The sequence below is a fragment of the Thalassophryne amazonica genome, chromosome 12, assembly GCF_902500255.1.
Source record: "Thalassophryne amazonica chromosome 12, fThaAma1.1, whole genome shotgun sequence".
NCBI lineage: Eukaryota > Metazoa > Chordata > Actinopteri > Batrachoidiformes > Batrachoididae > Thalassophryne > Thalassophryne amazonica.
Genome location: NC_047114.1, coordinates 90,704,591 through 90,727,219, shown reverse-complemented (window position 1 = coordinate 90,727,219; position 22,629 = coordinate 90,704,591). Strand labels below are relative to the sequence as shown.

The 22,629-nt window shown below is 43.3% G+C and overlaps 1 protein-coding gene across 5 annotated transcripts in view; it reads left to right on the top strand.

Moving 5' to 3' along the window:
- The window catches only part of LOC117522219 (zinc finger protein 521), a 296,467-nt gene that overhangs the window by 32,067 nt on the left and 241,771 nt on the right, over positions 1 to 22,629 (top strand). For all 5 annotated transcript variants that reach the window (XM_034183612.1, XM_034183611.1, XM_034183609.1 and 2 more), the window contains exon 3: positions 14,749 to 14,949. Coding sequence is in view for 3 of the 5 variants with exons in the window: in XM_034183609.1 (XP_034039500.1) it covers positions 14,749 to 14,949 (201 nt within the window). In the remaining 2 variants the exon portion in view is untranslated. The remainder of the gene's footprint in view (positions 1 to 14,748; positions 14,950 to 22,629) is intronic.

Genomic DNA, 22,629 nt, shown 5'->3' with positions numbered 1-22,629 from the left:
GAGGAAAGCGCGATAAACTTTTAAAACGCTGCCTGATTTCCAACCTGCCAGCCAAAAAGTTGTCACCCCTGACGTTTAAAAGGCCTCAATTGCTGCTGAATGCATGTGACAAGCTCTTTTAGCGGAACGGCAGTAATTGATCTTACGGTCAAACCGCTGCCCAAACAAGCTGTTTTTAACATCAAGTTGAAAAGTAGCAAAGTAGCCTACCTGCTTTTCATGCGTTTGCCACTTTACCAGACGGCTCCACAATAACCGTTAGACAAGTTGAGGACTTAATCAGACACACTGTCAAGATCTGCCTCATAATAGATCTCCAGTTGTGCCATTCTGTGAGCCGGCGTGCGTTCTGCAAGGCCCCGCGTCCTGTTTCTCATTCACGTTTGATATGTAGCAAAGGAGAAATGCTAACAAAAGAGGCCTTCTAAAAGACAGACAGTATTGTGCTTGGTATAGAGAGGTGGGAACAGTGTGATATCTGAGATTTAATGAGGCAACATGCTTTTTTACCCAGAGAGTGTGAAGCGGGAAGATCTGCAGCTTGGCTTTACCGCCGCGCTGCCTGTGTGTAATTATAACCACATGCTCCTGCGCGTTTTCTTCTCTCTTGTATATACATCCCTTTTTTCTTTCTCTTTAGTTTTGCTGTCGGCTAGGTCAGGTCTGAGGCTGTTTTCTGGATGTCGGCTCTGTCAGAGCGGAGAGGACCGGGGCCAAAGCAGAGCGGCCGGGGTCTGCGCGGCGACGAGGAGCGCGGCGTAGTAGTAACTCTCAGATCAGACTCAGATCAATGCACTGCAGCGTTCGTTACAGCAGAGGAAAGGACTCCTTCACTCCGCTGCCCCCCCCCCCACACTTAAAAAAAAAAATCATATTCTCTATTATTCATTTCCTTTGATGCTTTTACTGCACTAATGGCGTAGCACGGCGCTCCGTTCAATATTATCACTCCCTGTGAGCGAGCGAGCACGACGGCGAGGGAGAGAGAGAGCATTTGGTGCGTTCAAATGTTGTTTCTCATTCAGCTCATTCTTTGTATATTCATGTTTTGTTTTACTTTGTTTTTTTTTGTTGTTTTTTTTTTTTGCAGTGGTTGACACCGCCATCTGTATGCACGCGCAGCTTTCTTTGCACATTATTGTTGTTTTTGGTGCAGCTCTTGTCTTGATTTCGTCACGCTTTATAAAATTTTCAGTGCGCTTTGTTTTCTTTTTATTGCTAACACAATAAAGCGAAGAAGCAAATAGTTCGCAATGCAATGTAAACGGATGGATAAATAGATTATTATCATTGTATACTAAATTACAACTAAACAATCCACTCGAATAGCAGCAATAAAAGTCATGAAAAATGAAATAAACAAGGCAGCAATAAAAATAATAAAATAGTCATAGAAGTAGTAAATGGTCAGTGAGATAAAATAAATAAGATGTGAATGTAAGAGCGTGTTTGGGTGTGGGTGGGGGGGGGTGTATATAGGTGAGTGGGTAGAGCAGCATATTTGGTGATTTCTTATTAAATATTTCAAAATCTCAGCATTTCTTGCTCTTAATATCAATTTGGGAAACTTTTATTTGGTTGAAATCAGCGCAGCTGCGTGGTTTCTCCACACGCAGATCATTTGACAGTCGCTAACAGTCAGTCGAGCATCGAGATGAGAGCCTCGCCGTCGCTCTTCTTTAATGATGGGGAGTCCGCGGATGTGACGGGGTGTAAGTGGGGAAAGGCCCCAAATCTCACCCACACACAGAGGAGGGCACGCGCAGAGGCGCGTGTGGCATTAGAATGCGGTGTGACCTATATATGGTGGGGAGCTCGGCAAAAGTTTTAGATTTTTAAATAATGAGGTGCCGCCACCGTGTGAAGGTTATTCAATCTTAATGTCCTCATATTCCTGACAGCCTCTCTCACTCTGATAAAGGAGCGTTCTCAGCTTTGATCAGGCTCGCCGACATGTGTCGACTGAAGCTGCTCGCTGGTTAAAATAAATTCTTAATTTGAACTTTCGGGGAGAGGAGGGGGCGGGGTGGGGGTGGACGGGGGGGGGGGGGGTAGGTTACCAGGGAGCTGGATATGGGGGGGGGGCATCATAAGATCAGTATCTTTGGGAAATGATGGGGAAATTAGGAGATGGGTGAACTGGTAATGATGTTTTTGACACCGCGGCACAAAGAAGAACCCCGAGTTCAACTCTGCTGGAGTTACATTGTATCTACAGGCGAGTAAGAGCAGCTTTGGGGACTTTTAAACCGCTCATATCCGCTGTTTTATGTGAAATTTGAATAACTTTTAGATGGAAGTCTATTTAGCAGAAAAATACCCCAAAACATCTCTGTTCTTTTTCTTCAGTTCGGAGACTCTTTGATTATTTTCTTGAATCTTCAAGCTTCGGGGTTACACTTAAAAACTCAACACCTTCCATGAAAATCCTTCTCAAATCAGGCTTTGCCAGACTTTTCTTATTCCTATATAGTCTTGGCCTTCCTTCATCATCATCCCCCCCGTGGTCAGTGTCCCCACCTGCCTCAGTGTGTGGCCCACACAGTGGGAGAGTGGAGGGGGAGACACGTTTAAGTTTCCCTGCTAGGGGCCGCGGGTCCCTGGTGGGGCTAATAGAGCAGAGAAGAGAATATCAATTAAAAAGTCATAAATATTTAAAAGCAGAAACATTCAATAATATGAGGGTGGGTGGCGGTGGGGTGCACAGGACTCTTCAAGTCATGGGATGAAAGTTGTGGTGTGATAAATGTCACCAGACACCATAAGAGACAAAAGTCTACATGATGGATGAATTTGGTCTGGGAAAGATATTACAGAGTTCTAAAGATGTCATTCAAAGTTCAGATTCTACATTTTATTATTACAATACCGATGTGCCTCAAATCGCAATTAAAGAAATTGTAAAACCCACCGAGACCTTCATTACGTCTTTATTACTGAAATATATTCTTACTTTGTCAAAATGTGGATTTGAGATGAGCGGTGCTTCCACCTATAGGAGGTCCATGATCAACCTGATGATCACATGACAAGATTTTTGGGCATGTTAAAGGAAAAAAAAAATTCTCAACGTTCCACATATTTTCTCTAATATTCCACACGTGACTGTCGGACGTTCAAAATGTGCTGCCATTGATCGGCTGTCCGACCTGCAGAGACCGCTAGAAGAGGATGTCCTGATCTGATAGATTACTGTATGAGGCACAGGAACCTCAGTATTGACGTGGCTCTTTAATCCCAGGGTTGGTTGGACGTGACCTTGCTCTGTCAAGCCCTCCTGCTCCCCCCAATCTCCCAACATGCAGCAATTAGTTCACACTTGGAGCATCACGTCATAGTGGTGCATCAGAGGTCAAGCAGCACAGTGAAAAGCACTTACCCACCTTTGATTCATGAAAGTTTGTCTGTGTGCATGTGTATTCATGATATGTGTCACAGTACCTAAGTAATGTGATTCTACAAATATTTCAAGTAGATATCGTACTATCTTGTGATTGTTGTTTGCTTTTTGCAAGAGTAGATCATGGGAAAAGTTAAATAATACACTCCTGGAAATGATATCAGAATTTTTTGATTTATTTTCAATTTTTTTTCATTTATATAGCGCCAAATCACAACATAGTTGCCTCAAGGTGCTTCACACAGTTAAGGTCTAACCTTACTAACCCCCAGAGCAACAGTGGTAAGGAAAAACTCCCTCTGAGGAAGAAACCTCAAGCAGACCAGACTCAAAGGGGTGACCCTCTGCTTGGGCCATACTACAGACATAAATTACAGAACAATTCACAAAACGAATATACATCATATTTATTAAAAAAAAAAAATGTACCTTGCATTTTTGAGTCGTCCCCCACCCCCCTCCCCAGAGAACTGTAATGCATATTTAGCAAATAAATAATTGAAACACTTTCTGAAATAAGCTCCCTGCTTGCATAAATATTTAACCCCATACGTAGCTGCAATACAGTGGGTTAAAAAAAAGGCTAATAGGGCTGGGCAATGTGGTTAATTGGTATATGACAGCGTGTGCCACAGCACATCATGCAGTGATCTCTTTTAGCTATTTTGGATATATTTTTTAATGCTCAAAGTGAGAATTGGATGATGTGTTGCACGTCCGGCACTGAAGCAGGTCGCGCTGAGTCACACTCGCCTCACCACACCACATGTGGCTCACCATCAGTGGGTACATATCAACCTTTAAACATATGTATGAGTAAAGACTTGCCCCTATATTTCATTTTTGCATTGAAGTAAGTAATCGTCTGTGTTAAATTTAATCTCTGGAGAAATTTCAATTTAATTTCAATTTATTTTTATTTATATAGCGCCAAATCACAACAGAGTTGCCTCAAAGCGCTTCACACAGGTAAGGTCTAACCTTACCAACCCCCAGAGCAACAGTGGTAAGGAAAAACTCCCTCTGAGGAAGAAACCTCAAGCAGACCAGACTCAAAGGGGTGACCCTCTGCTTGGGCCATGCTACAAACATAAATTACAGAACAATTCACAGAACAATTCACGGACGAATATACAAGAAATGCTATTGGCGCACAGGACAGGAGGATCACCAACACGAATACAACTCCCATCTCTGGATGGAGCTGCACCTTAAACAGAGAGAAAAAACAGAATCAGGCATCAGAAAGACAAAAAATACTGTATAATTTTCCAGCATTAAACAACAAGAAAAACAGAGAAATACTAAGGTGATCGCCGGCCACTAGCCCTAAACTTCACTAAAAGACCCAGAATTTAGGTAAAGTTGAGGACGCGACCCGCTCCAATTACTAATAAATGAATTAAGAGTAAAAAGCAGTAAAACAAAACTGCACCAGTATGCTAGCCATGTGAAAAGGAAAAGAAGTGCGTCTTAAGTCTGGACTTGAAAGTCTCCACAGAATCTAATCTAATGTTTTATTGACGCAGGGAGATCATTCCACAGAACAGGGGCATAAGAGAAAGCTCTGTGACCCGCAGACTTCTTATTCACCCCAAGGACACAAAGTAGTCCTGCACCCTGAGAACGCAAAGTCCGGGTTGGTACGTAAGGTTTAATTAGGTCAGCTAGGTAGGGAGGTGCCAGTCCATGAATAATTTTATAGGTTAGTAGCAGAACGTTAAAATCTGATCTCACTGGGACAGGAAGCCAGTGAAGAGACACCAAAATGGGTGTAATGTGGTCAAACTTTCTGCTTCGTGTCAAAAGTCTGGCTGCAGCATTTTGAACCAGTTGGAGACCCCTAATGCTGGACTGTGGTAAACCAGAAAATAGAACATTACAGTAGTCCAATCTAGAAGAGATACACGCATGGATCATGGATCGAAATTCTTGCAGTCTGTCATTTTTTGCATGTGTCAATATGAAACATATTGACATATTTACCTGTTGACCTGACCTTCTCTACTTTTAAGATTAGGCTTAAAACTTTCCTTTTTGCTAAAGCTTATAGTTAGGGCTGGATCAGGTGACCCTGAACCATCCCTTAGTTATGCTGCTATAGACTTAGACTGCTGGGGGGTTCCCATGATGCACTGTTTCTTTCTCTTTTTGCTCTGTATGCACCACTCTGCATTTAATCATTAGTGATCGATCTCTGCTCCCCTCCACAGCATGTCTTTTTCCTGGTTCTCTCCCTCAGCCCCAACCAGTCCCAGCAGAAGACTGCCCCTCCCTGAGCCTGGTTCTGCTGGAGGTTTCTTCCTGTTAAAAGGGAGTTTTTCCTTCCCACTGTTGCCAAGTGCTTGCTCACAGGGGGTCATTTTGACCGTTGGTGTTGTGGTCAGACAAGCCAGTATTCCAGATTTTTTTTTTTAATTGTTTGGAAAAAATGAATGCCTTGTGCACCCAACAAAGATGAAAAGGACCACCCAGACTGTTATCACTAACAAGTCCAAAAGTCAGGGTCTATTATGGTATGGGGTAACATTCATGTAAAAAAGTACAATGATATTTTAGAGCAACATGTGCTGCCTACAAGACCTCTTTTCCAGGGACGTCCATGCATTTTTCAAGAAGACCCTGCAAAACTACACTCTGCACAAAGTACAAAGGCATGGCTGTGGGAGAAGAGGGTATGGATACTGGACCGGTTTGCCTGCAGTCCTGACGTGTCCCCACCAGAGAATGTGTGGAGAATTTTGAAACGTAAAATGCAACGACAAAGACCCCGTACTGTTGCACACCTTCAGATGTGTTCGCTCGCACAATGGAACAAAGCAGCACCTGAAACTTCTCATCACTTGGTGTCCTCAAGTGCAAAAAGTGTTGTGAAAAGAAACAGAACATGGAATGTGTTGCAGAGGTTTAGTGCAGGATGGATAAAATAAAATGAAGTAGGTTCAATATTTTATGAGTAATAAAACAACAAACAGGAGGCGATTTAAAAAAAAAAAAAAAAAAAACGTGGATATTTGATTTGTTTTCATTAAACTCGTCTAAGCTGTAGGGAAATTAATGTTTCATCAAGGCTGCTGGAAAAATAAAAATATCAGTTGTAAGCTGGTCTACAGGCTCACTGGAGAAAGTCACAAAAAGTTGACTTTTGGGTGCATATTGTGACTTCTGCATCTGTCTGTGTGGTTGAGTCGTAAGTCTATAATGTGTGGCTTTTGGCCTCAGTCAGAAGTGCCCCCCCCCGAGCAGGAGAGGCCTGCATCTGTGAGGATTGGGTTGGAATTTTCATTTTCTTGAAACACCTTCTGTTCTGTTCTGTTCTGCATGGTCCCACCGGGGACCACAGTGCTGATATTTTTAGAGGGCATGTTCCGAGAGCCTCGGTTGCCAAGAGGGAAGGACAATGGAGGGTGTGATGTTACATCAATACTTGGCGCGAGTGGGGGGGGGGAATCCTGGGTGGCCTTGATGATGAGTTCTGGAACGCCTTTCCTCAAGGAATTTCACAGTTTTAAGAGCACCCAACAGAAGGACTTAAAATGGCTGCCCCCTGTGCATGTAACCCATATATACACCCACACCTGCACTCTGTGGTGCCACATGCTCCTTGTCCTCAGGCGCTGTTAGCTGTTAGGAGGAAGCCTGTTTTTTTTTTCTTTCTTTCTTTTTCCTGCCAACGCTCTCCTGCCGTGTTTCAGTACAGACGGAGGAACACGACGAGTATCAGTGGGGCTTAAAATGGCCGCCAAGTGAAGTGCAAGGGCTCTTCTCGCCTACGACCAGGGGGACGTGATTGTTTGATTGTAAGTGCGGCTTTTTAATCAGTCTTATTGTTAAACTATAATGGTCACAGTAGGGGGGAGACAAAAGGCTGCAGCCCAGGCTGGTTATTTAAAGACAAGTGGGTTTATTTTACTGTAGCTATGCTGTGAGTGAGAAATGCTTGGCTTGATTTGTTTTCCGAATATGTTGTCATCACTTATCGATCATGCAGATTGCAGGGGCGTCACGAGGAAAGTGCCGGCGGGGGCAGTGGACTTCCCATGCAAATAATTAAAGGGGTCATACATGCAAAAAACAAAGCAAGCACATGTTTGTCTTCAGTTTGACTCATGGCAGTGAATTAGCTTAGCATTAGCTTGATCACACTAAAATATATTTTAAACCTTATTTCCGACAGTGAACAGAATATTGGTAATTCTGCTTAGATTGTTGCCCTGATAGCCTGTTTCTGCCCTGAGTTGTTGGATCCAGGTGTTGGGAGGAGAAAGCTGCTGATTGGCTGCAAGGAGGTACACGCCCACTTTGGGCCTGTTGCTTCTTTTTCAGCTATACAGTAGTTTGGCTGCTGTCTGTTCAGCTGGAACTCTCCATTTTTTTGTTTTATTTCATATTTTACTGATTAAATAGCAGGTTCTTTGGACGTTTTGTTCAAAAAACTCCCTTTTTGTTCAGGTTTGCCCTAGTGGGTAAATGTTTTGAAATTGTTGTCTTTGATCCATATGTAAAAAGAGGTCCTGAGTTCAGTTCCTGGAAGAGCACAAATTTGATATCCGTTTTTAAGACCGGCATTAGTGGGTAGAAAAACATCCGATTGGTTAGGCGCTCCGTGGGGCGTCATAACATCTCATCGGTTAGCTGCTCAAAGAGGCATCATAACATCCCATCGGTTAGCTGCTCCATAAGGCATGATAACATCCCATCAGTTAGCCGCTCTGAGGCATCATGGACAGTTAGCTGCTCCGTGAGGTGTCATAACATCCGATCAGTTAGCTGCTCGGTGAGGCGTCATAACAAGCTGTTGTTTCTAATGACGCCAAACAAGCGAGCGAGAGGCTACCTAACCGGAAGTCTCGGTTTCAAGATGGCGACGCAACTTGAAAATTGTCCATTGGAGTAAGTGGATATAGAAAATCGATGGATGGACATTATCTTTGTGACCTACAGGGCCTCCTTGTAGATTGTGTGCACAATTCCAGAAATGTTGCAGTGTTACATGGCTGCAAGAACTGCAAGCCGAACACTTGATAGTTTTGTATTTCGTGCTAGATTTTCCTGCTGTCCTAATTTCCGCTGTCATCTTTAATGACAGTGGAACTTCATCTCCACATTGCATCATCTAGTCAGTGAGTTTGTCACAAGATGTAGCACAAAATGTTCTCCTGATATGTTGTCCCATCTGTATGATTACTGTGTTTGGAAGAATTATATTTAAGACAGAATATTGCTAGATCCATAACTCGACTTATGCTAGCAACTAATGGGTTAGCAGTTAACTAGCTGAAGGTATGAGCTGTGTTTATTGCCATATATTTTAACAAATGTTGAATTCATCTGGATTTTGGAGCATACCAACCTTCTTTGTGGACAACAGAGGTATATAATATAATGTACATCAGGTTTGGGCTGAAAGGTTTACATACATGTCTGTGGCTTCTTGGCTTTTGAGATGGTTTCCAGAGACCTCAGAACTACGTGATCCCAGGACCAGCGATCTTGGAACCACTACGGTCTTGGAACCACTACACAAAACCTATGAAAAATCTCCTGTTTGTTTTTTTGTTTGTTTGTTTTTAAGTAATTTCTAACACTGAATGGCATGTACTCTTCAACTTGTCTTAAAGTTTGCTGCAGAAAAACGCTATCTTTTGTAGCGGTTCTGACAATGTACTGGCTCTGAAATTGTATCGGTACCACTGTAACCAGTCGTTTGGTTCTGGGGTCTCCACTTACCTTTGAGATTGAGAGATGTCTGAGAAGACTTTATGAAATCAGGACTTCATTACACAGATGTATTTGCAAATGCTGGCATCTTTTCAAGCGAACAAAGGTTCAGGTCTTTAGGGTCCTGGTCCTTTCGGTCTTACTGCATGGTTTTAGACTTGGATGGGAACCAGTGACCTAAGCTGATGGCTGGGCATCTTGGATACTAGGTTTCTTTGGATGATCCTTGGGTACCACCGGGAATGACTGTGTCAAATGAGCAGTTATTTAAGGAGCCTCAGATGTGGTGTATCATTTTCATTGTGAACAATTCAATTCATTCATTCATTTTCTGTCACTCATCCTGGTCTGGGTCATGGTGACAACAGACTAAGCAGCCCCCCCCAAACTTCCCTATCCTAGGCCAAGTCCTGTAATTCTTCCCGGGAATCCCGAGGCGTTCCCAAGCCATCTGGGAAATATAATCCCTCCAGCATGTCCTGGGTCTTTCAAGGGACCTCCTCCTAGTTGGACGTGCCTGGAAGACCTCCCTAGGGAGATGACCAGGGGGCATCCTCACCAGATGCACCTTTCATTGCAAAGAAGCAGCAGCTCAGTTCAGAGTTCCTGTCACCCTGTCCAGGAGTGCAAACTCAGATATGCAACCTCTTGTATCTGCAACCTTATTCTTTCGGTCATTACTCAAAGCTCATGACCATAGGGGAGGATATGAGCTTAAATTGACTGGTAAATTCAGAGCCTTGCCTTCTGGCTCAACTCTTTCTTCACCAAAACAGTCCGGTACAGCATTCATCAAACATCACACGCTGCTCCAGTGCATCTGTTGGTTTCACGCTATGATATTATGGCCATGTAGTGTGTTTATCTGGGTATGGTACAAAATGCAGATGCTTAGGTTTTGAGGAATCCTGTAGCTGGAGAAGGCCAATGGGCAACCTACTTTTCACCTGGTTGCAGCATGTAGGGGATTATTTTCAGGACAGGGGGTTCTGCTATTGCATCAGCCCAGGTTGACAGACCAGACCTGACTTGAATTGTTGATACTAAATAGATGTTACTACTTGTCTGAAAAACTAAACTTGTTGCTGAAGTGATTTGGGGTTGACCCCAGGCCTATTGTTCCTGTGGAGATGAATCAAAACAAATCTATTTATTTTGAGTAAAATATTTGATGGAACTTGAAAACTACAGGATGATAATGGTTACAATAGAGCGATTCCTTTCATACATCTTGCAAACTCTTCAGGACTATTCTTGTTGAATCAAGAGAAAGTTCTCCGTCTTGTAGTTTGGCCGGTTTGCTCTTGTTGGTCTGTTGCTTGTTGGCCAGACTTTTTGTAATTTGATGAAGAAAACAGTTGGGGACAGTTGGCATCATCTTGACACAAATCTTGTGCATGGTGCCGTCATGTCCAAATGAAAGAAGAACCATGGTCATGCTCCCTGGTGGAATATGACAAGGGAAGTTTGCTTGTGTGTCCATTTTCATGGTTGTGGACTTGACACACACACCTACACCTTTTCTACAGTTTTAAGCCTGTCATCACATCAGCAGTGTAACAAAGTTTAGACGATAACATGGCGCATGTTCCTGCAGCACATTGTTCTGCCAAGGGCAACTTATGCGCATGTGCGCAGGTACACAAAAATGTTTTAGCTTGCTGAAGAATTTGCACGAGGCAGCCATAAGGAGACAACCCAGGTCCAGTTTCTTCGTTACTGGATTAATGTTCAGGTGACTTTGAAAATCATTACTGGACCAATTAGCTTTCACTAATTTAGTTCCATTAACTTAACGTCTGCTAACATAAAAAAATAGATTTAAATTTTAACCATTAAGAACATTTGTAAACCCTAAAATCATACGTTTGTTCCTTTTGGTGCTTACAGATTGTTTAAATGTAGAACTGCCACAAACGTCTATTTTAATAGTCAACTAGTCAGATCATACATAAACTGCAGCTTGTCGCATTTTATAGATATTGATACTATTATCGATTCTGCTTATCAACCTGATTCCTTATCAGTTCCTTTATCGATACCTCCTGTGAATTTTCTGTGTGCTACATGTAGGCTTTACAGGTTTTCTATGTCAACAACATTATATTGAGTCTTAAAGTAAATAAATATGAAATTTGTTTGATCTCTGGACATAGAAGAAATCTCTAGTTTTTGTCAAAAGCATTTCCTTTCAGACATTAACAGCATGGATGTCTCTCCATACATCTGAGCTGAGCTCAGCTGGCTGCTGGAGTCTGCAGGTCTACAGCTATACAGTCTTGGGCTGCTGTACGTCAGCTAGGACGTCTCATTTTGGGAGGAAAAAAACCCATTTTGATCGATTCGCAGTTTATTGTTTGTATTACAGCGTTTGGAAAGAGGTGTCACTTGATTTAAATGGTGATTCGCTTTGAAGTTATTAATTCCAAGCAGACTCTATCTTTCTAACTTGACTCAGCATTTGGAGCAACGGAACGGAGGACAATTCTCGATTCTTTCTCACAACAAGACAGGAGTCCCAGTTACTCACTTTAATCCGCACAAAAGTGACTCACGATTAACATATTGAGAGGGGTTAAGAAGCGGAGTTGCCGTTTCTGAAGAGGAGTGAAGCAAAGATCCAGCGAAGCAGCGGATCAAAGCACTTCTTCATTGGTTCAAGGTTCAAAGCAAACAACTCGTCGACTACTACATTAGTTGTCGGCAGATTCAGTAGTCGACATAGTCGTGACTAGTCGTGGCAGTCCTGTTTAACCCTCTGGGGTCCGAGGGCATTTTTTGGACAGTTCACTTGCCTGCCATAAATGTTTTCTTATTGCTGTTAACAGCTCTCCCTGCATCCCACAATCAAGTTTTATCTCTCTTTTTCAGGACAACCTGTGCTTTCAGAATATATATGTTTTGTTGTGTTTTATAAGTGTAATAAAGGTTTACAATCAGAAATAGGCAAGGATAAAATAAAGCGAAAAATAATTTTCCACACACATTTATTCAAAACACACAGCAAACTGTAATAAACAACTGTTTTGACACTTTATAAAGGTAATTTGAGGTCTTGTGTGAAAGACTGTACAACAAAAAGGTTCAAACAATAAACACAAATGCGCATTTTGAACAATATATACAAAATGGTCTATGTATTTGGTTATTTTGATATGGTAAACAGTGCTTTACGCCGAGAAAGCAACAGAGTTATCTAGTAACATTCACATGCAAACTAGTGGAGCAATCCTGATAGTTATACACTCTTTGTTTGAGCACTTGAGATTGTCATCAGAGGCTCTCCGTCTGCTCCATCTGCTTTCACTTTCGCTGTGCGTAATGGTGCAGGGCGCATTGGAATAGTATGTACTCATTGGAGCACCCTGGGGGCTATTCAAACGGGCCAACTAGTAACATATCACTCTTAAACGATCTTTGGCTTTTCACGTGAGGTAAATCTGCCCTACGATTCGATTTTGGAAAACCATGTGATGGTGAACCAATTCCGATTGTACACTCACATTGTGCACATCATCACACAGCTTCTATGAGGAGTACAAAGATGACAGATGGCTGGCTCGAAAGTCCGTGGAGTTAACTTTTCAGCAAAAAAAGTAAAGTTATTTATAATTTAGTAAAGCTTGGTCTTAGCCGTCGTATCTGTAACTGAATGTCATTGGGTGCATTTTCTTGATACATTTTGTGCGTGTGTGTGTATGTGTTTTATGTTTGTGCACCAGTTGTTTGTTTGTCTGTCTTTTGCATGTGTATATAAAGTCATACTTTACTCTTATTGAAGTCCTTTCCTGACATAGTGTCTCACTGCGCGCCCTGCTGTCCGAGCCTGTTATCCTCTCCCAGCATATGCTGCATTCAGAAGCCTTGAAAACTCAGAAAGACCCCACATAAAAAACATGCTACTTCCAGAAAAAGTGCATTCATGAGATTACCACAGAGACAAATATAGACAAATTATTTAGTCTATCACAGAAGAGCTAGGCTAACGTTATCTTTTGGGCTCAGTGAAATCATCAGATGTTTTTGCTGATGTGTGGTGCTGCTAGCTTAACTACGTGTTCATAGAATGTGAATATATTACATATAACAGTAAAGTCTTGTTAAAAAAATGCATTTTCAACATTAGTGGTGATATCTCACTAGTTGGAAACATGGCCGTCAACTTGGATAAGTCAGTTTGCTTAATTTCCTCATGAGTTTCTAAGCATTTAAGGCATTTTCCCCGACCTAGAGGTCGGAATATCTGAACAGGTGTTTTGAACGCAGCTATAGTCTGGTTGAGCCACATTTAATACTCATAATGCAGCAGTTTTAAATGTTTTTTTTTGTTTTGTGCTGGTCTTTCTGTTATATTAGCGAACATTAGCATTAGCAGCCTCATTTTTACTTTTTCTCCTTCTGCCTGCTAAATTGCTTTTTGGGTGGACATTAATCCAAGAGTACCTTAGTGGCCTTACTGCTTTTGACAGAAATATTGTAGCCAAATTCCTAATTTTTAAACATAAACTATTAATTTGTTCAACAGTGAATGTTAGCTCTATGATATGCTAACGGAGTTATACAGGAGGCCATTTGCTGACATTGTCTTCATATTACAATGTGTTTGATTACAGATCTACTTCTCTACATAACTAAATTCATATAATAAAAGTTAGCTGTTTAGTGTTATCATAGTTAACTTTTCAGTTTGCAGATTCATAGTTACTGAAGCTAACTTTCCAGTTAGCTGTGGCCATTACTGTGTAAAACCAACCAGTTGTGTTGACAAAAACAAACTGGTTAAAAATGTTTCCTTTCAAATGTTTTCCTTTTATGAATTTGTTATTTAATCACACTTTTGTGAAAATATGTCCGATTGTCGGTGCGCACTTCCCGTGAAACATCTTGCTGTATTCTCGAGATTAGACTGCTTTTATGAAAGATGATTCCTTGTCCAGATTCAGGGCAGTCCGTCACCCACTTCTGGCACTGCTGCAGCACAAAGCCAACAAGAGACAAAACTGCAGATGGATTGAAGAATATTGATGTGTGCGACCCGCGGCTGCCTGTGAGCAAGGCTGAATAATTTAGGGAAGTGTGTCGTGACAGCAGCCGAACACACACCAATCTCAGTTTTGTGTATCTGTTATGCATCTGCAATTCTGGCCGAGATGTCTAGATTATATGGCGAGGTCTTTTCCCTTTGACAGGTGCCGACTCTCGCTGGTGGAATTTCATATTTCTGTGGTCCAGCCAAAACTGCAATCCTGGATTTATTAATGACACATATTCCCATCTGTTGAGTTTCATATACTGAAGTTTTGCTTGGGAGACGCAGGCCAAACACAACATAAAACCATTTCTAATAACGGAGCAGTGTGTTTGTGTGTGAGAGCGTTGTGCCACCTTGTTGAAGTCTGCCTGTATATCTCTCACCTTCACCTGGCCACCACTTCGGTTATGGCACGAGTGGTTGAGTTACAGAGGCCCAAATTGAACCTGCATTTTTATTACAGCTTTTATTGTTGTTTTTATTAAATCCAGAGTCCAGAAATTCATTTTATTGTCACCCAGAGGACGTTGTAGTAGCTCACCGTGCGGGTCGCCCCTCTGACTGTGTGTCGCTGTCATTTCCTGTGGCTCGGCAGATCCAGAGTGCGCCCTTAAGAGGGCAGAGGAGGATGGTGAGACCGGGCGTCTGAGGAAGAGGCTGCTCTCTCCAGAGGAAGGAGAGGAGGGAGAGGAGGAGGACGAGGAGCCCGCGCTGCACAGCTGCGACAGCTGCCGGCAGGTGTTCGAGTCGCTGAGCGATCTCACCGAACACAAGATTAATCAATGCCAGCTGACAGGTAAACAACGTTCAGCCCACCGAGCCTCCCCTCCACTCTGCCACTCAGCTCTTCTTCTGCTCCCACTCTTCACTCCACGTCTTCACCAGAGAATATGCCGCACTATGTGTGCTAGTACACTACACCCAGGGAAGCACAACACCGGGCTACCAGCTTCCTTGGTAGATATCCAACAGCACTGACACACGCAGGCCTCACACTCATATTTACATGTGCAGCACATCAATATCTACAGACGTGACACACGTGAGGCCTCCATGTGTGCTTGTAATGGATCGCTGCAGGTTGTAGGTGTATTTATAGCATGTGCATTGTGTCCTTGCATGTTTCCTTGTGTTTTTTTTTTTAATGCAGTCCTACATTAGGTATAACACTTCACTGCAGGGCAACTAGCCACAAGGTCTCCCAGTAACCTGATCACCAAGAGCAAACAGATCCTTTCTCCAGAAGAGTCTGTCTGAAGGTCCCAGTGCTAGCTACCTACCTAGCTCGCTAGCTGTGATAATACCTGGTGGAACTGAAAGAGAAGGATGCCATTGGCAGTGTGTGTCATTGACCTGCTGATGGATGAACAGCACTATAAATACTCTGACAAGGTGGCAGACAGGACTAATGATGTGAGCTGAAGGTTTGCGTGCGCTTCTTGTGGACTTGCTGTCCTGCTTTGGATGAACCGATGGGCCCACATTGAGAAGCATCAACGCACAATCCACAAAGAGAAAAGCGGGATTGGAAGACAGACAAATACATTATCCCCAAGTGACACCGTGGCATGGCTCGGGAATGGTTCAGGGGAGGCAAGGAAGTGGGGTGGTGACTTGGCTTGGCTCAGCTCAAGCCTAAAAACATCTATTAAACATTTTTTGACAACATCATCGGGGGGAGTTTTTCCTTACCACTGTCGCCTGTGTGCTTGCTCTAGGGGTTGGCGAGGTTAGACCTTACTGTCGAGGGCCTTGAGACAGCTTTGTTGTGATTTGATGCTTTATGAATGAAATAAATTGAATTGAAATTGAAATAAATTTGAGTTGCTCAAACTGTTTGGGAGCTTGGTCGGACTTATGGCTGCCTCGACTTGCCTACCTTGGGGTAGCTCGTAGCGTACACCAAGTTCACCTGGAGGTACGTCAAGTCGCACATGTAGCTGGGAGTTTGAAAAAGGCATTTCCCACCCTGTGCCGAGCGGCATGCCTACTGAACATGGCACGCTAGTTGAAAGATGCTTGGGAAAACCAGCTGAGATGTGCCAAGTTGCATTGTAATTGGACACATTCTTGCTTGAAGCAGTGCCTAACTTTGCCAGTGAGAGCTGCTTCAGTGATTGTAGGTGCTTTAGTAAAGCCACAGTATCCTATTTTTTTTGGTACTCCAAACTGGAACTTGTGAATTTCCCATTAGTCAAGCTTCCAGTTCAATTTCCTGGTCTTTGTTCGATGTGGTACCTCCCCGAATCAACAGGGCCCTAGTGGCTGGTCTGCTGCACTGCTGATTACTGAGTGGTTACACGTGACAAACTGCTGGTGACTTACACATGTTGTGAGCAGTGGTTTAGCTGCTCTTTTGTACTCGTAATCTAGACACAGCCTTACCTTTTTTCTCTTTTGTCATCAGCACTGTAATTTGTCCCTTCACATCCATAATCTTCCTCCACAGTCAGATTCTCCTTTTCTGCTTCCTTTTTTACTGAAGATAAAAACTGTTGTTTTATATTTAAACTTATCACCAAATTAAACTCAATGATTTTCCACTATTTTAGTACAAATGATTACAACAATCATCATTCTTATGCATCACATTGATGACCAAAGATGCACGCTACAGTTTGTCCATTAATGGCCTCAAATTGCGTTGCACAGTTTACACAAATGCTGCTGGAAATACAAACCATATCTAGCATTATATCTAGGTCAAAATACCCTTATTGTTATGTGCCGACGCGGGTTGAGGAGCGGACCTGCGTCTGACTGAACCCAGCGCTAAATAACCAGAAAGCGGTTCCAAAAACAAAACATTTATTTCCCTTTGCGTGCAATAATTGTGTACAACATAATATATAGCTTGTCTGGCGGAGTGAAGGACGGCGCGCTCTCCAGCGCCCAAAGGGATCGAAGCCCGGCGCTTCTGGACTCAAATTCACCGCCAAAACATCCATTGAGGCTTTTCAGGTTTCAAATCCCGCAAAATCTCGGAGAGGTTGCTGCGCTGCGAGATCTCAGTAACATTGAGAACTGCATTGAGACGCTCTGATCACGCTTCACTTTAACCGCTGCACACGGACAACACAATTAACATCGCAACATAAAACTATTTTTATATTGTGCCTAAAACTCTTGTGAATATATTCTCTGGGTTTATAGATGTTGTTATTGCCTTTGTTTTATGTAAACGTGAGAATCACAGTCTGTCTCTCCGTTATTTTCAATGGGAGCTGCTGTGAGCTATAATCGCTTCCTGATCATGTCGTTCTGGGGGAAAGTGAAGTTTGCTCTTTAACGTCTTGATTATTGTTCTTTACAACACTGTTTGTTTGTCGTCTTTGTTCCAGACTAATATATATAATATGTCTGAAATTCGGTTTGCGCTTATTAAATTCCACGCAGATTAAACGTAGCAGACACAGATTTTTTGTTATAATTGTTTTAGCAAGTTTTCAGGGTATCATGCAACAGTCTCTTATTAACGTGATGAAAAGCATAAAAAAAAGACATTTTTGTAGTAGAATATTAATTTACAATTGTCATCGTGTGGATTCTCTATGTTGTTTTGACTGCAGCGACTCTCTGGCACGCAAGGGATTATGGGATACGTGAAAACCCCGAATTGACTGGTTCGTAGTGCATTTAGATCAATTCTTGGGTCTGTGTATTGATGTAGTCTTATTGACTACCTTAAAATTGCTTAATTGTTCCATCTCTCTACCCAATAGGGTACAGGGTCTTGCTGCTTGTTATATTTTATTTTCCTGTGTCTGAATCACTTTAAAATGAACTTAATGTTTGGGTTCTTTCCATCCTGATGGAAACAATCTTCAGGAACTAAGCCTACAGTTGGGACGAGTACCTGAAAGCATAATCCTGTGGCACGCAGGAAAAGCATGTGGTGGAAAAGTGATTATGGAAAGACTAAAGCTTAATGATGATTTATAAGCTTTTTTTTTTTATCTCCAGCATTATTGGTAATTCAAAGCTCTGTTCAAGAAAAGTTGCTGTCTGTTCACATTCAAGCGCAACTTGATTTTATATTTCGCAACCCACAATTGACAAATTACAAATTACAGGGTAGCTTTCCCACATGTTTTACCAAAAAGATTCCATTTACTGTAAAACTGCCTCATCCAAACATGTTTTGTGTTTGTGTGTGAGCATGAGCAGATGTTCGCATTGGTGTCACTTTGAAGTCATCGTAGGATAAACCAATGTGCACTCTTCCATATATTACAATCCGATGCGCGAGTAGTTGGACAGTGACATATTCTTCGTAATTTTGCTCATATGCACCACTACAATGGTGTATGATTTTTGATACAAATCACAGATTTTTCAGCTTTCCAAGTCACCGAATATGTCGCACCAGTCATTAAAACAGTATGGTACTGTATGGCAATTCTGTCTGGAGTAGGCCGTTCTCAGAAACAGAGTGACTGTGCATGACAGCTGAGGGAAGCCACCAAGACACCCAAACACCTCTGTTGGAGTTATAGGTGGTTGGTGAAACTGCGCATAGTTGCACCACCATTTATACAACTTCATGTTGGAGTGGCACAGAGTATCTTTTTCACACCAGCCACCAATCTCAATGAGATTCTGCCATGTGACTTCTAGCAAACTGTCACTGAAATTTCATCGTCTTTTGAAGAAGGATCACCAGATCTAACAGTACTTGGACAACAATAGTCTTGTATTGTGGACTCAGCCATACATATATTTTCTTCAAATTAAGCCTGGCTTTTATAAATGTCAATCTTACGGACAAATGACTCTTAATTGCTCAATGATGGAAAAAAAATCCACGGTTTGGATAAGAGCCCCAATGGAAACCAAACAAAAGAATCTAATTGCCATTAGGGTATTGTGATTTTGCAGAAACACTCTATTAGTATTCTAACACAGTGGGAGAAAAGAAACTTTGAGATGGAATACTAAGTGTTCTGTGTGTGTGTGTGTGTCTGCGTGTGTGTGTGTGTGCGCGAGCGTGGCTGCGTGCGTGAGCATTCGGTGGAATATGAGAGATTTCCTATGTGGCATTATGTAGACATCCATGACCAATTAAGCTGCCTTACATCAAGTCTCTACTCACAGATGGATCCTTTATTAGAAACATTTTCTAATCAGCCACCAGCACCTGCTAAACCCTCCATTTTTACTTTTGCAAATGTTTTATTTTTGGTAAACAAATTGCAGAGCTTGACAGGAACCAATCCACACGTAGACGTTTGCTTGTTGTTCACCCACAAACCACAGCTCTTTTTCTCCCTACTGGGATCCCAAAAGTATGCACGGTGTATAAGCAGAGCTGCGTGTGCATGTATGCAGGGAGACGTGCACCGCCTCACATTTATTCCGGATCACGTTTTGCATTTGTGTTATATGGCTTTTTGGAGACCAAACCATGCCTCAGTGAAGTCAAAACATATTCCACGTCGACCACACCCGACTGACAGGGAGAAAGAGGAAGATGTAACATCTCACTGCGATCAATGGCTTCCATTGTCTCTTCCCTGTCTGGCGGAGGTGTAACACCTTTCCATGCACTTAAGCCGTGACCACTGCAGTGCGCTAAGGGAGCGCATGAGTATGGATTGCAATTCGTCCCCGATGCGATTGGTGCTATTGATCGTGTTAATGCTGGACTGCAGAGGAAGGCGGGAGTCTGAGAAACGGAGTGAGGGAGAAGGAAGGAGGGAGAGAGAGTGCTGCAGGAATGTGTCCCCAGGGAGTCCGTCTTGGGCTGGGGCAGGGCTTCAGGAATGCTCCCCAGGAGATCCCAGTGAAGGCTAGGGCAGGGCTGGAAGAATGCTCCCCCTAGAGAGTTGAGAGTGGAGGCTGGCTGGGGCTGGGCTGGAGGAATGTTCCCCCAGAGCACCCCTGTAACTGTGGGGGCAGAAGTGGTGGGGCTCCGCGGGGGGAGGACACCCTCCCTCCCACCCCGTCCTCCCTCCGGCTCCAGGATGGCTGCGGCTCAGGTTTCCATGTGGGGATCAGCATCCTGCCGACAGGGCTTTAGGCTGCCCTGGGGAGGAGACAGCAGGCTGGAGGCACGGCGATTGCACAGGCCGATCTAAAAGCACTTCACAAGTCCTACGCCTCGCCGTCTTATGTATTGTCTGCGCAGACTTTTATTGTTACGATCCTTCACGGAGAAACCGCGTGCGGCTCAACTTTATTCATACACTAGATATGAGAAAGCATGCCTCCAGACCCGTTCACTCAAAGAAATGCCTCCATCCTCGCCTCATTTCTACTCCTGTTTACTAGATAGTCCACACTGTAAATAAATATAACACCTCCAGCTCAGAGTTTAATTCGAAAGATGATATTTCTCACTGTCAGTTCTTAAACTCCTTCTGTCTGAAGGTATTTGAATAGGCTAGCGCACATGCGAGCTGTCAGCCTGGTGGCTATTCTTTCATTACGGGTCCAGCTCCCTTGAGCAACACCTTTTCTTGTGTCCTTCACTAGAGGAGGGGGCACGGCTGCCCCCCCCCCAAGAGAGATCCGTGCCCTGCTATTTTAACCCTCTATGAGATGACCTTTTTAATAAGTGTCTTTCTCTGTTTTCCTGCTGGCCACTGTGTGAGCAAACAGAGCATGTCTTCTGCTTCCCTCAGATAAAGGATTCAATCAGCGAGGTTGCAGTGGAGAAAGACTGAGATAACGGGGCCATATATGGATTTACTGTATATTATGTAGATTTTTTTTTTTTTTTTACCCCTCCTTTCTGCTTCCCTGTAGACGTTGCAAAATTCGCTTCACTTCAATAAAGCACATTTCAGACTTATGAGAAACTACAAACGCAATATGGAAAAACAATAAGTCTGAGGTTGGGTTTGTAATGTGTTAGAAATTGTTTAAATTTCTAATATGGATTCCCGTCTCTTTTTATTTATTTATTTTTTTGTTTTTAACCACACCATGTTTGCTTGAAATCGTGGAATTAATTTACATCAAGTCTTTAGGTCAGCAGCATGGAAACATTCAGTAATACCCTCGGCTATGACGAGGCTCTTGGCAGTCCGTGTTTCACACTAAGTGTTTCCACCAGGCTCCAATTGGTCTCTCTCTCTCTCTCTCTGTCTCTTTTCAGCTAACTTTGTGTATTGATCCAACAGCTGCTTTCTGGCTGCCAAGAAGGATGTGCTGAACTGCAAAGTCTTTATTTGCTTCAAAAGGGCTCGCGTAAGAGGAGAGCGACACGAGCAAGACCTGATTAGCCGAACTCTGAGCCGCTGTCATACATCAGAAATTCTGCTGGCTTTTTTTTTTTTTTAACGCTGGGGTGTCTTGCGACATCCTGATACAAAGAGTAGCTCACTGATTACTAGGCTTTTGAAAGCAGGAGAGGCGGTCAGGAGAGAATAGCTACTTCTGGCACAATGCAGCCACTGAGAAGAGACCTCATGCTAGAATGAGTGCTCAGAATTGGGCTCGAGTCTTTTCCTGCATCTGTCTGTCTGTCTGTCTGTGAGGCCGCGAGTTCGATTTTGAGTCTCACAAAATAGAGCCGGCAAGAACGGAAGCATGAAAGGAGATGCCTTTGATTCGGCGGCGTAGCGTCCCCGTGCTGGTAACGCTAACAGGAGCGTCATTAGGAATTCAAAGCCTATGCCCTCGTGAGGACGCCCTCTTGCCGTCTCCCTCGTGTTACACGCCGCACACATAATGCACTGTATAAAGTATTTATTGGTCTTTGTCAGACAACGACTGCATTTTCTGCAGGAACAAAACAAATCAAAATAAGAACAGAGGAAGGTGTTTTTTTATGTTTGAAAACGGCTGCGTTTGTGCATTTATGGCAGCTCCACCTCCCTCGTATTTACATCCCCGCTCTATCTAACGGGCTCCGTCTCTCACGGATTTGCCCACTCAATCAGTTATTCCCTTATGCATGCAAACAGAAGCGTATTAGCATGCACACATGCTCCCTCGCAGCACCTGCGTGCATGCACTTTGTATATTTTAGACAACACATAATTCATCGCCCAAGAGGCTAAACACACACAGAGACTTCATCCAGCTGACCTCTTTCTTAAGTAGGTAGCCACCATGTGACACGCGGCAAAAGCGCGCCCAGAGCCACAAGTGCCGGGTGCCAACACTGTTTCCACGACACGACGGACGGAGCCACTTTAGTAGTGTGACAAAGACCCAGCCAAAGAGCAGCGCCTGGGTTTGTCCGGCTCGCTTCGTCTCTCATGGCCCTGAAGCTCTGCCTGCTCTTTGTTCACGCTCTTCCTCAGCCTGCAAGTCTTTTTTCAGCTGCACAAGCTGAAGAATGGCACATTAAATCTTAATAGGACTGCGTCTGGCCGTGTTGAATTGCAGAGCGTGTTAAGCGGGCGCTTTCCTCCCTCTTGGCACATGCTTGTGGAAGTGGAAAACAATTGAATAAAAGAAACCGCTCCCTCTGTAACACAAGTGACTTCGGCGACTGTGCTGAAGCCGTGAGGCTAAACCGGCTCGC